This window comes from Dryobates pubescens, chromosome 37 (genome assembly GCF_014839835.1).
Source record: "Dryobates pubescens isolate bDryPub1 chromosome 37, bDryPub1.pri, whole genome shotgun sequence".
In the NCBI taxonomy this organism is placed as follows: Eukaryota; Metazoa; Chordata; class Aves; order Piciformes; family Picidae; genus Dryobates; species Dryobates pubescens.
The window spans coordinates 421155-435910 of NC_071648.1; the positions used below are offsets into that span (position 1 = coordinate 421155).

Genomic DNA, 14756 nt, shown 5'->3' on the forward strand with positions numbered 1-14756 from the left:
GAGCTCAGGGAGAAGAGTGCCATCGTTTACATCACAGAGCTCAACAGACTTGCAAATGTGTCTGAATTGAAGAGAATAAAAATAATTGTTAATGTCTTCCTCCCCAGACTCTGAACAAGATGTCACCTACATCCTTAAAACTGACTCTCAGACAGCTCAGAGAAGGAGCTTCCATGAGCTTACAGGAGGTACTCAGGATGGAATACAGACTGAGCCAAGCATGCATGGTAAGCAAGCAGCTGAGTCCTTTGCCTCTTTCCAGCCACGGAGTGGTAGCCAGTTTGTCACTGTAGCTACATTTCATTACCTGAAGGGGACCTACAGGAGGGCTGTGGGGGGACTGTTTAGAAGGGCTTTTGGTGATAGGATGAAGGGCAATAGTTTGAAACTGGAGCAGGGCAGATTTAGGGTGGACATAAGGAGGAAGTTCTTTACAATGAGAGTGGTGAAATACCAGAACCAGCTGCCCAGGGACGTGGTTGAGGAGGCTCCCTGGAGACATTCAAGATCAGACTTGCTGTGGCCCTGGGCAGCCTGCTCTAGTTGGAGGTGCCCCTGGAACTGCAGTGGGGTTTGGACAAGAGGACCTGTGAGTGTCTTTTCCAACCCAATGCAACCTGTGAACCTGTATATCACTGCCCTTCAGTAATGCTGTGAGACATTTAATAAAGAGGTTTATAAAGATTTTTACAATTATTAAGGGGATTTTATAAAGAGATTTTGATACTATTTGTAGTAAGGGCTGAGTACTTAGGTAACAACCATATGAGGAAGTGACCCTTCCAGCAGCACAGAGCTGCTAACTGAATGAGCTGAATGAATTTCTTCAAAGCTTCCTCGTTAGTTTTGTCACATTTTAAAGTAAGATTTTTATGTGCCTGATTAAATTAATGATGATAGTTCAAGTAAATGCTTTTTAAAAAAAACAAAACAAAAAAGCAGAGTGAAAATATATCTAATTCTGGGATCTTGCAGTGCCAGGTGGGATCCTTGCCCTATTTCTCCCCAAACAAGTATTGCTGTTCAGTTGCTAGTGAAGCATCCTTAGGGATTTAAATGTTCCATTTAACTTTATCAAAAATTAATTGGATGTTTCTAGGATTGCATTTAACTGCTGAGCATTCCAGGCAAGCAGAATCCATCCCAGTTTCTAAAGACTGGCCTTTCTCTGAAGAATTTCTGGTTCTGCATGGAATCATAGAATCATCAGGGTTGGAAGTGGCCTCAACGATCATCTAATTCCAACCGCCCTGCCATGGGCAGGGACACCTCACACTAGAGCAGGTTGCTCAGAGCTGCATTCAGCCTGGCCTTAAATACTTCCAGGGATGGGCTTGTACCACTTCCCTGGGCAACCTGTTCCAGTGTCTCACCACCCTCATGGTCATCCCCATCATGCAAAACTCTTAGGAGAATCAGGGAGATCCCCAGTGCAAGCCCTCTTTCTGTGTTGCAAAAGTTGTCTGATAACTACAGTTCAGCTGACTGGTTCAATTTAAGACTTTTGGCTGCATTTAAGCAAGAGCATCTAAAGCTCTTTAATAAGTTAGACTAGACAAGAACAGTGCAAGTGGATTTCAGCAAGGCCTTTGACACCCTCCCCCACAGCAAACTCCTGGCCAAGCTGTCAGCCCCTGGCTTGGACAGCAGCTCTCTGAGCTGGGTTAGGAACTGGCTGGAGGCTGAGCCCAGAGAGTGGCGGTGAATGGTGCCACAGCCAGCTGGCAGCCAGGCACCAGTGGTGTCCCCCAGGGATCAGTGCTGGGCCCCATGCTCTTTAATATCTTCATTGATGACCTGGATGAGGGGATTGAGTCCATCATCAATAAGATTGCAGATGACACCAAGTTGGGGGCAGGTGTTAATCTGTTAGAGGGTGGAAGAGCTCTGCAGAGGGACCTTGACAGGCTGGACAGATGGCAGAGTCCAAGGGCAGGAGATTGAACACATCTAAGTGCCAGGTTCTACACATTGGCCACAACAACCCCATGCAGTGCTACAGGCTGGGGACAGAGTGGCTGGAAAGCAGCCAGGCAGAAAGGGACCTGGGGGTGCTGGTTGCTAGTAGGCTGAACATGAGCCAGCAGTGTGCCCAGGTGGCCAAGAAGTCATTCTGCCCCTGTACTCAGCACTGGTTAGGCCACACCTTGAGTGCTGTGTCCAGTTCTGGGCCCTTCAGTTCAAGAGAAATGTTGAGTTGCTTGAACATGTCCAGAGGAGGGCAACAAAGCTTGTGAGAGGTCTGGAGCACAAGCCCTGTGAGAAGAGTCTGAGGGAGCTGGGATTGTTTAGCCTGGAGAAGAGGAGGCTTAGAGGAGACCTTCTTGCTCTCTACAACTATCTGAAGGGAGGCTGTAGCCAGGTGGGGGTTGGTCTCTTCTCCCAGGCAGCCGGTGACAGAATGAGAGGACACGGTCCCAAGCTGCACCAGGGGATGTTTAGGCTGGATGTGAGGATGAAATTCTTCACAGAAAGAGTGATTTGCCATTGGAATGGGCAGCCCAGGGAACTGGTGGAGTCACCATCCCTGGAAGTGTTTAAAATCAGACTGGATGGGGTGCTTGGTTCCATGGTTTAGTTGATTAGATGGTGTTGGATGATAGGTTGGACTTGATGATCTCAAAGGTCTTTTCCAACCTGGTCTCAAGGAGAAGGCCTTGGGGATGTCAGTTGATGAAAAACCTCAAAGTGAGATGGCAAAGGCTGCTGGCAGCCCAGAAGCCAGCGATGTGCAGGGCTGAATCCAATGCAGTGAGCAGCAGGAGGCGATTGTCCCCCTGGGAGGTGTTCAAGGCCAGGCTGCATGAGGCCTTGAGCAACTGGCTCTAGTGGAAGATGTCCCTGGCCATGGTAGGGAGGTTGGAACTAGATGATCTTTAAGATCCATTCCAACCTGTTCTGTGAATTCTATGAACACTTGCATTCTGAGCAGAAGTGGGACAGGGAAAGATGGGATAAACAGAAGCTTGCATGCTAATAGTTTGGGGTTTTTATCTTTCAGAGAGGCACTGACTTCTATGAAGGGGTTCGAGCAGGTAAGTGTGTGCACCAGAAACTTTTCTCAGTCCTATGCAAACTGTTGTGTTCCTTCTCAGCAGGTTAATAAGAGCCCAGGGAACACCCCCCAGGTTGCTACAGCTTTACTATTTGGGCTCCTGTATGGCCAGAACTCACGATTCCTTCCTGAGTCTAGCAGCCATGTTGTGATAACCCAGCACCATCAGGAGGCTTCACCACTTCCTTGGCAAAGTTCAACATCTATTTAATACTGACAGTAACAAGTAGCTGTGTGCATCACTTGTGTGTCCAGATTTAGTGCTGACAGTTGCTGGCTCGGGATGATTTTAAGACTCAAAGTCCCCAACAACTGCTGGTGAGGGAATTTTTAGGGTGTCAGGTAGTGACAGGACTAAGGGGAATGGAGCAAAAATAGAAATGGGGAGATTGGATGTTAGGAAGAAATTCTTCACCATGGGGGCTGTTCAGTCTGGAGAAGAGAAGGCTCCAAGGAGCCCTTATTGTGGCCTTCTAGTATCTGAAGAGGGCTATAAGAAAGCTGGTGTGGGTGTTCACTGTGAGGGTCACAGAGTACTGGAACAGGCTCCCCACAGAGGTTGTGGAATCTCCTTCTCTGGAGACTTTCAGGACCCATCTGGATGCATTTCTGTGTGACCTGTGCTAGATTCCATGGGCCTGCTCTGGCAGGGGGGTTGGACTTGATGATCTTCAACCCCTAACATCCTATGATCTTATGTTGGGTAGCGATAGGACTAGGGGGAATGGATCCAAGCTAGAGGAGGGGAGATGTAGATTAGATGTTAAGAAGCTCTTCACCATGAGGGTGATCAGACACTGGAGCAGGTTGCCCAGGGAGGTGGTCGAAGCCTCATCCCTGGAGGTTTTTAAGGCCAGGCTGGATGTGGATGTGAGCACCCTGCTCTAGTGTGAGGTGTCCCTGCCCATGGCAGGGGGGTTGGAACTGGATGATCCTTGATTCTACGATTCTAACTCTGTGTAGAAGAGACTGCTTTCACCCATGCCCAAAATATCTCTATATAGAGGTATCTTATGTTTAAAAACTCTAGATGTAAACTTAAAATATGCAGCATTTTAAGGCTTTGGTCAAGGGTAGTGATAGAAGTAGAGCAGCAGCTCAGCAAAGTTCACCTAGGGGACAGACTTAGATTCTGTCCTTGATCTACTGCTGATTCACTACGCAGTTTGTCACCCCCAATGTCACATCTGTTAGAAATTGTAGTAGTTATTTATGTCCTATTCAGCACAAAATGAAGCAGAGCAGAGGCATTTCCTTTCCCAAGGAGCTTACAGTACGAGACATTTGGATGAATAACACTTTGGGGTTGAAGAAACCTGGCTGTTAATTCACGCACTTCCATACTGGAGTACATCTTAGCACCTCCTCCTCATTTTTTCCTGTCTTTTTAAAGTAGTTTAAAATCCACTTGAGTAGTGGATATTAATGTGAGTGTTCACTCTCAGCAATCCTTTATTAAAGGTAGCCTGGGGTGAGAGATGCAAAATTTGTACAGCATGGAAAAAGTTTCACCTTTTAATTAATTAATCTTTTGCACTTATTAGCAGAAACTCCTCTGAGGAGTTTCCTTTTCGTGGTGTTGGAAATGGGGACAAAGATATCTTGAACAGAATATTCCTAGGATATATTCCAAATCACTACCTAAGCTGCCAAAATGTTACTCAGGAAAACTCAAAGCCTGAGAGTCAGATGAGCGCCAAGCATTCTCACTTGTAATGACCTCACAAGGTCATTAAACCATCTGGGGATACAGTAGAGAGCAAAAGCAAAAATCCCCTGTCACTATGGCCAGTAAATGACACAAACTGCTTGTAAAGAAAGCAGCTGCCAGAACAGCCATGCAGTAATTCTTACTGCATAAGAAACGTGGTCATTTTTGAAGCCAGTGCTAAAAACACACCCAGGTAGACTACACCACTCTCAGAAGCCTGAAGGGACAAAAATCTGTTCAATTAGCCTCCTAACTATTTGTGTACTTCAAATGGAATTCTACATACTGCTGATACTGCAAAGATCTTATTTCTATCTGGCTTCTGCCCTCTCCCCTGCAGTGCTGGCAGCTGGCAGATGTGAGCCTTAGCCTGGGCATACAAACCCCCTGCAGTCAGTGACTGGGTAGAAAGGTTTCATTCCAGCTAAGAATTTCAGGTGCTTAGAAATGTCAGTGGTTTTGACTGTGCTGAATGCAGCCAAGCAGTACAACACTAATTGAAGTAAAGTCACTGCTGCTGAGCAGAGGGGTTTGGAGCTGTCATTATTTTTCTTAGAACTCTTAACACAATGTCTACATCCAGTTACTTTTATCTTAATGAACTACTCTTAGCTTACCTTAGAAGTCTTCAGAATTTCTGTTCTTCTAGCAACTGGTATCTCAAGCTGGAGAAACACAAAAGAAACTATTGCAGAAAGGGACTGTTTGCATGATACTGTGAGAAAACAAGCATTTTAACCCATGTAAGATTCAAGATTTCAAAGAATTGTAGAATCATCTGGGTTGAAGATGATCTCCAAAGGTCACCCAGTCCAACCCCCTCTGCAGGGAGCAGGGACATGCTCAACTAGATCAGGTTGTCCAGAGCCCCATCAAGCCTCACCTTGAATATCTCCAGGGATGTGGCCTCAGCCACCTGCCTGGGCAACTTGAGTGCTCAACCAGCCTCATGCTGAAGAACTTGTTCCTAACATCCAATCTAAATCTGCTCTTCCCCAATTTCAAACCATTGCCCCTTATCCTATCACTGCAGGCCTTTGGCAACAGTCCCTCTGCAGCCTTCTTGCAGGCCCCCTTCAGGTACCAGGAGGCTGCTATTAAGTCTCACTAGAGGCTTCTCTTCTCCAGGCTGAACAACCCCAGCTCCCTCAGCCTGTCCTTGTAGCAGAGATTCCCCAGTCCTCTAATCATCTTCATGGCCCTCCTCTGGTCCATGTTCTTCCTGTGTTGAGGGCTCCAGAGCTGGAGAGGCCATTTCAGTGGCAAGGCAACTTTGAGCATTCAGCTTATCCACCAGAATAAAGCTAGTCACAGTATGAAACAGAAGGATTACCTTGATTACACATTAGTGCTGTGTTGTGAAGCATGTTCAGCAATTACTTCTCTGTTTCAGAGTTGAAGCTGCAGTATTATACACATGGACTTCTGGTTTTTTAACCCCCTCACTAATTGAAAGCATCTGTAGTCAGTGCTGGCTTTTTTTGGGTAACAGTTAAGATCGTTTGGGCCAGATGGTGAACTTCAGCTGAAGTTGAGTAAGTGCTACTCCAGTGGAAGAAATCTGGGACAATGATGTCTTTTAACCCAAACCAATCAATGGATTAATCTCACAATGTTTAAAATGAACCTGGATCATAGCTTCCCCACTAAAATCACTTCTACAGCACATTTCTTTTAAAGAATTGCTCCTGTGGGTTCTGCTCTCTGTGGAGTTGCAGCTTCTGTCTATATAAATTCATAGAATGCTTTAGATTGGAAGGGACCTTAAAAATCATCTAGTTCCAACCCCCCTGCCATGGGCAAGGACACCTCCCACTAGACCAGGTTGCTTAAGACCTCATCCAACCTGGCCCTGAGCACCTCCAAGAAGGGAGCATTCATGGCCTCCCTGGGCAACCTGCTCCATGTTACAATGAGTTTCTTTTCAACATGAGTGTTTCTGTGTGTGCAAGGTGTCCTCAGCCCTCTATTTGCAGGTAAGTGGATGCAGGCCTCTGGTTCTCTTTTCTCTTTGGAGATGCTAGCTACAGTTGTGATTCAGCTACAGAAGCATTAATAAGTGCAGCTGTTGTTTGGACAGTATTTATTTTCTAGGCACTTTCCAGGTGTTGGCTATAGAGGTAAAAGCTAAGCTTTCAAGTCCCATTTTTTACCACAAGCTGCCATTAGGCCTGTCTTTTGGTGAGACACTACCTAGGTGGGTATTCTCTCCACTGAACTTCAAATCCACCTCCTTGGCTCATTCTCACCCTGGATGACTCAAGTTTAGTCACCAAGTCTGTTCAGAAAGACATAAGAACTTACCAGATAAACAGCTGTTACTCTTCAAAGTGGCTACTTGCTGTGAGTATCTTCTGTTTACACACCATTCAAACCATCTTGTTAGGAAGAAAACACAAACAACAGAAGTCTCTTTCCAGCAGAGAGACTTCCTGCTTGTCCTCCCTTTTATGCTGTGGGCTGTGCTGGTGAGGAGGTCTTTGAGGACACAGGTGCATCTCCAAATCCGTTGCTGATCACACAGCTGTGAGATGTGTGGGGGAGGGCTGTTGGGCAGTCAGTGCAACAGGGAGAGCAAGTTACTGCAGCTGCCCTTTTCTAAGTGATAGAAATCTCCTGAGCAGCAGCTTCGTGGGCTTGCTTGGAGCCAGGAAAGTGCTCAGGGCACTCCGGAATTCCACTCACAGTGGTCATTTTTACACACAAATAACCTTTCTCCTGTCTTACTACAGTTTGCTAGTGCAGCTGTCCTTGCTGACATGCTTTCAGCATTCCTGTCATGCAAGGAATGAGTTTGGAGATTTTTTCCCTCATTATACTTCGACATGTGATTCATTCACTGATGAGTTTTACCTTCAGGGAAGCATTTCACAGGGTACAGCATAAAGTGTACATGTTAAGATTATACAAACCTTCACAGGTAAAGCATTCTTGGGCTCTGTAGGATCATAGGACGTTAGGGGTTGGAAGGGACCTCAGGAGATCATTGAGTCCAACCCCCCTGCAGGGCAGGACCATAGAATCTAGCACAGGTTGCACAAGAATGCATCCAGATGGGTCTTGAAAGTCTCCAGAGAAGGAGACTCTGCAACCTCTCTGGGGAACCTGTTCCAGTGCTCTGTGACCCTTACAGAGAAGAAGTTCCTCCTCCTGTTGAGGTGGAACCTCCTGTGCTGTAGTTTGTATCCATTACCCCTTGTCCTATCACAGGTGCAAGTGAGCAGAGCCTGTCCCCTCCCTCCTGACACCCAGCCCTCAGATATTTAGAAACATTGATTAAATCCCCTCTCAGTCTTCTCCTCTCCAGACTAAACAGCCCCAGGGCTCTCAGCCTCTCCTCATAATGCAGTGCTTCAGTCCCTTGATCGTCCTTGTAGCCCTCTGTTGGAGTCTCTCAAGTAGATCCCTGTCCCTCTTGAACTGGGGAGCCCACAAAGAGACTCTGCTTTGCTCTTTGGTTATTAGTCATTTCATTATTGGTTTATACAAAGTGTTCAGATTAGCTTTAGATGTTTACCACCAGGATATGACTCAAAGCAGGTGTTAAATGTCCAAAGCTAATGCTAATCAGAGGGGTTTGCACAGCGATGTGAAGGCCCTGGTCCAGAAGGAGCATTGTGGATGGTCCCAGGTTCACATGGAAAGCAGGAGCCAAGCAAGAGGAGCAGGTCTAACAGAAAGCACTCATTTCAGGTCTGTTCCTTCAAAGCTTGGACTACTTCAGCGTCAGCCAACTTGCAGATCCATCTCTAGACAGGTCACAACTCAAGGATTTTCATTAGAGTAGAAGTATATGTTACCAAAACTCTTGTCTTCTGCAGAGCATATTGATTTTTCTCCCCCTCCCTGTATTCACTTGAATTGCCTATCTTGATGCAATCTGAAGGCACCTTTGAGTTTCCAAGTAACTTTTGTCTTATGCACCACCTGACAGTGCTGATTGACAGAGACCAGGCCCCCAGATGGAAGCCAGCTGCTCTAGAAGAAGTCAGTGATGAATTTGTGGACAATTGTTTTAAGCCACTGGGAAACGACGATCTCAAGTTGTAAAGACCAAGCCTGTTGACATCTTGTACATCTGCTCAAGTCTGTGGTATCAGCATTAACAGCAGTGTGTGATGAAGTTTGAGAAGGTGCTTTCAGCTAGCCCGGGATTCCTTTGTGCAGTCAGCAGCGGTCGCTTGCGCTACGCTGCCGCTATGGCAAACTGCTCATAGCTCTGGTCAATAAGGGGAAGAAATTGCTTCAAGGCAATTTGTAATTTTTGTACTGCTTCACACAATGATTAACATTTCATTAGTTGCATCAATTATTAGTTTAGGAAAGACCACTTGGTGGGGGGGAGAGTATTGTTAAGGGGTGACCTAAGTGAGAAGTCAGGAGACCTTTGTGTTCTTGGCTCTGGCGCCGAGCTGGTGAATTGTGCCTCAGACTCTTCTCTACATAATGACAAGGAAAATATCCTTACAACTTTAACCCAGTCAGAGCTGCAAAGGGAAATGCAAGACATGCTAAAGCCACGGTGTTAATAGTCTTGTAAAGGAAAGATCAGACACGTTGTTAGTCTGAGAGCAAGAACTTTTTCCTGTTAACATTTTGTCAGCATTAGTCTTGCCATGTGCTGTAGACATTGTTTCAAATGTCATCCCCTTGCCAGAGCCTAGAGCACTCTCCTGCTTGAGTGCAAAACCATTTATTTTTTTTCAGTGCCATTAAGTTTGATTGAACTACATCATTAGGTTTTGAGGATTTCAAATACCACCTGATTTTTCCTGGTCTTACAGTGAGGGAGGGGTAACTGCCTCAGACCTTCCTCTGAGCGCTGTCTGACATATTTCCTGGGGATGTTAGTGATTCTCTAACGATTTTACTGGCCCTGACTTTGCAAGTGGCTGGAGTTGAGCCATACCAACTAATCTGTGTTCTTATTTTCACAAGCCTATGAGCATTGCATCTGCTGGATGGAAAAGTCTGTGAAAAGAAAAGGGGGCACTGAAGATAAAATATAGGGGAACCCATGAGGTATCTGCCGCTACCTGGATCATAGAGGTCTTTAATACAATGTACCCTAACATGTATTTCTTGGGATCAAAGTTTAAATATACATTAATAATCTCTCACTGTATGTGTATTAAGGGTTGCTGGCTTCTCAAACTGAAACTATTTGAATCCCAGCGTGGCGGTGGGGTGGAAGGGACCTCTGGGGATTGTACAGTCCAACCCACCTGCTAAAGCAGGGTCACCCAGAGCAGGTTGCCCAGGATCACAGTGTCCAGGCAGGTTGACTCAGTGTGAAGAAGTTTTTTCCTCATGTTTAGGTGGAAGTTCTTGTGCTCTAGTTTATGCCCAGTGCTCCTTGTCCTATTACTGGGCACCACTGAAAAAAAATGGCCCCTTCCTCTTGCCCCTTGCTCTTCAGGTATTGATAAGTGCTGAGAAAATCCCCTCTCAGGCTACTCCTCTCCAGGCTGAACAGCCCCAGGTCTCTCAGCCTTTCCTGCCAAGTGAGATACTCCAGGCTTCTTGGCATCTTTGTAGCCTTCACTGGACTGTCTCCAGGAGTTCTGTTTGACTTGAACTGGGGAACACAGAACTGGACCCAGTCCTCCAGATGGTGGCCTCACTAAGGCAGAGCAGAGGGGGAGAAGGACCTCCCTTGACCTACTGGTCACTCTTCTTAATGCTCCCAGCTATAGTGCCATAACCAGAGCTTTTGGGAGAGTGAAACTACTTTTGTGTATGCAACGCAGAGCTGCTAACCTTTGTTCACCATGCATGCCTCTTTATGGTTAATCAAATCAGTGTTTCTTCCTACTTGTTTCTACAGTTGTAGGCAGGTCACAGATACAAATTTTGGCTTCTCTGAGGATGAACCTTTGAGACTAAAGGAAGAAAACTTTTGGTCAGGTAACGTAGTCATTCCATCAACACTGGGGAATCAAAAAGTCAGAGCTGCAGCAGACCCATGATGGAGTTTTCAACACTGGGCCATTTTTATTGCCAGCATCAATGGTCTACACTGTCTCAAGCTCCTTCCTTCCTAGAAGCTGTTGCCTGGAAACCAAACCCAGAAAATTCAAGCGTCAAGGTGAGCTGTTAGAGTGACTTTCAGAGACTTAAGAGGTGAACACAATGGAGAGGATCTCAAGAAAAAATTGCATCTTGCTTTGTCAGTAGAATCTTCAAGGTGAAATGGTTAAAAATTCAGCTGCAAGTTGATGCTGTGTAACAATTGACAATGTTGTGTAACAAATGACAATGGTCTCTGGGTTTGCTTTCAGAAGCAGGTGAGAGCTTTCCTGATTACATGTGGGGTAATTCTGAAAATAGGCCTTGAATTTCTACCTCCTGCTGGCTCTGTAAGAAACTTAGACCTCCACCTCTTACATCCCAAAAATGTTAATGTGTTGTAGATTTTTCACAAACAGGTATTTTGACTCTATTTAAAAACAACCCAAAAAGGTCATTCCATGATTTTCACCCAAAAGGAGCAATGTTCAGTGTCCATATGTAATGCAAACCACAGCAATCCCCAGGGAGCAGATGTGACGTTGCCTTTTCTGATTGAAAAGAGCAACATTTTAGCAAGAGGATACTGCTGAATCAGTAAGCTTTGACTTGCCTTTTCAGCTGCTTCCAGAATTTACTTGAGCAGGAATTATCCCAAACTCCTGGTAACAAGATCTGTCCGGCCTGGGCATTGGTATTTTTAACCCAGTAAGAGTCATACGAGCAGGTGGTAAGTTTAGCTTTATTTGGTCCACAAGAAAATAGTTTCCACCAAAAAAATACTGTAAAAAATATATTGTCATGTGTTTTATTTGGGAATACTGATGGTGTCTTACTCCAGAAGTCTTAATGGTACAAAGTTGTGCTGCAGTTAACGTGTTTTGAACCATCATTAGAATATCAAATCAGTCACATCATAACCACTTGGACTATATATATGTTTCCTGGAGAAAACAGAAAGCAAATGTGTTTTTTAACTCCTAGATAGAAGTAAATGGTTTTGCTGAGTATGCCAGTCCCATACTGGAGGGTCTTCACTGCACAAAATCGAGGCAAAGAATCAGTGGCAACTTAGCTGGGAAGCCATTGTGAGGCCGCTTAAGGTAACCTAATGATAACTAACCAGCTGTCATTTTATGTAGGTATTTTGTTTAGTAAAGAAGGCTTTACTTTGATGATGATGATTAGGTATTAGTATTGTGCCTATTAGTTATGCAGCAGAACTCTGGAAAGAGATTTCCTTCAATCTCTCACCAGCCTGCAGTATTGACCAGATTTCTGTTTTTTTTACTTAGTAAGGGGAAGTGCATTATTTATTAAGGACAGCATCTTGTAGAAGAGATGATTTTCCTGGTGAGAAGCTGTCTGCCTGTTGTTTGTAGCTTGTTTGCAAGCTTGTTTGCTTTCCATTTGCTGCGTGCTTTCCCTGAAGTGCCAGTGTCATGGAAAGCAGCATAAAACAGCTGGAATTGCACTTCAGGCCCTTTTGGAGCTGCTGTAATCTTCAAGCATTCACAAGGGAGGACAAGCTTTGTGGCTGCAGGTCAGCAGCTGGTTGGACATAACAAGCAGCAAGCAATTCAGTCACTGCCATGCTCTGATAGGTGGCTCTGAGCAAGCAGCACAGCCACCACGCAGCAGCTGCACCAGAAGGAAGCTCGCTGCATGTTCAGCTACACCCAGGTAACTTTCTCCTTTGATGAGTATTTATCAGTATAAGGTGGTGTGCTCTAACTTCAGCCCATTTCAACTGAACCATTCAGTGCAACCATTAACCTGATGCTACCAAATTCTCTTCTCTTCTCCCAGGCAACCAGCACAAGATGTGAATGAGGTCACCCCTCAGTCTTTTCTTCAAGCTAAAGAGGCCCAGCTCCCTCAACCTTTCCTCATCAGGGAGATGCTCCACTCCATCACCTTTGTGGCTCTGTAGTGGACTCTCTCAAGCAGTTCTCTGAGGTCCTCCTTGAACTGAGAGACCCAGAAATGGACACAGTATTTCAGATGTGGCCTCAGCAGGGCAGAGAGAGGGGGAGGAGAACCTCTCTTGACTTACTAACCACAGCCCTTCTAATCCACCCCAGGATTCCATTGGCCTTTGCCACAAGAGCACATTGCTGGCTCATGGTCATCCTGTCCACCAGGACCCCCAGGTCCCTTTCCCCTGTGCTGCTCTCCAACAGGTGAGTCCCCAGCCTATTGTGGTCTGTGGGATTGTTCTTTCCCAGGTGCAAGACTACACTTGTCCTTGTTGGATTTCATTCAATTTCTCCCTGCCCAGCTCTCCAGCCTGTTTAGGCCTGGCTGAATGGCAGCACGCCTCCCTGGGCAGCCTGTTCCAATGCTTGATCAGTCTTTCAGTGAACAATTTTTTCCTAATACCCAGCCTAAACCTACCCTGGTGCAGCTTGAGGCTGTTCCTTCTTGTTCTATTGGTACTTATACTAATTACCTGTGAGAAGAGACCAGCACCTACCTCCCTACCTTGTCCTTTCATGTAGTTGTAGAGGGCTATAAGGTCTTCCTTCCGCCTCCTCTTCAAACAGTCCAAGTTTCCTCAGCTGCTCTTCACAAGCCTTATTCTCAAGGCCCTTCAGCACCTAGTTGCTCTTCCTTTTATCTTCTCATTTAGTATTCTTTTATATTCTAATCCTACCTTTTGTTGGACTGTGCAGTCACAGCCTGCCAATGAAGGAGCTCAAAAAGTACATCTGGGCAATTCTGCCTCCAGAATGTCAAGGCTACCTCCAAAGAAAGGATTTGAGGCACTGCAAAAGCAAGCAATACCCCACGCCTCATGGCAGCCACCAAGTTACCTGTACAGGGGGCCAAGGCAGATACACCAAAGTACGCTCTTAGAGTGAGGGCAGTTCCCAGTCTGTCAGCCTCTGTGGAGTTTGGGTTATGCCTCTGACAGTGTTGACATTCTTCAAGTCAAGTCTAATGTTGCAGAAAAGCTGGCCTTTATTTGTAATAAAACTTTGGTTTAGCTGGGCTAAGAATATTTTGTAATACTCTGGTGAAGCAGCATCCAACTGATAGGCACTGATCTGATGGGTCTTCTGGGATTGCTTTTAAATTCAGCCTGCTTCATGGCATGGAGGTTTTTTAAATAGAGCAGATGTTGGTATGTTTTAGAGCTTCAAGGAAGAGTTAGTAGAATTTAAGAGGGCCATAATACCTTAGTCCCACTTACCTATGGCTTCAAAGGCTGCATTACTTCAAAGAGTAAGACATTACATCATAATCAAGTTTTGTTCCCTTGTCCAGCAAAAGCCTGAGGACAGTCTCAATAGCAGGGCCTAGTCTGGTTGCTGTCAGTTAAGAGCAGTCTTGTGCTGTAAAGAAGCATTTTTCACCCTTTACTCCTGATGCAACCACTCCCTATCCAGGTGAATTTCAAGAACTAAGTTTGTGTCACAAAGGTTGCAGAGCAGCTCAGTTCATAGACAGTCTTATAGCTAAGAAAGAGGTGGGCTTCTTTCTGCTTAGAATCACAGAATTGTTTTGGTTGGAAAAAACAGGATGAGGGAGCTGGGCTTATTCAGCCAGGAGAAGAGATGGCTCTGAGGAGACCTAATAGCAGCCTTCCAGTACCTGAAGGGGGCCTGCAAGAAGGGACTGTTTACAAAGGCCTGCAGTGATGGGGGGTAGGGGCAATGGTCTGAAATTGGAGAACAGCAGATTTAGATTGGATGAGGAACAGGTTCTGCACCATGAGGGTGATGGAAAACTGCAACAGGTTGCTCAGGGAGGTAGCTGAGGCCCCATGCCTGGAGATCTTTAAGGCCAGGCTCGACAAGGCTCTGAGCAACCTGACATAGTGAATGATGTCCCTGCTGGCTACAGAGGGGGTTGGACAGGATGACCTTTGGAGGTCCCTTCCAGCCCAAACCATTCTATGATTCTATGAATGACCAGAACTCCCTGTGCCTCTTTAAAACAGTAACACTTTTGGGCACTATGGAAATATTTTTTCTA

General features: G+C 45.7%; 1 protein-coding gene across 1 annotated transcript in view; it reads left to right on the top strand.

The window, feature by feature from the left end:
• HIBCH (3-hydroxyisobutyryl-CoA hydrolase) overlaps positions 1-8897 on the top strand; it is a 34561-nt gene extending 25664 nt beyond the window's left edge. Inside the window, exons 10-12 of the mRNA XM_009911220.2 lie at positions 108-227; positions 3002-3035; positions 8701-8897. Coding sequence (XP_009909522.2) covers positions 108-227; positions 3002-3035; positions 8701-8816 — 270 coding nt within the window. The 3' untranslated portion in view covers positions 8817-8897. The remainder of the gene's footprint in view (positions 1-107; positions 228-3001; positions 3036-8700) is intronic.
• The last annotated feature ends 5859 nt before the right edge of the window (positions 8898-14756 follow it).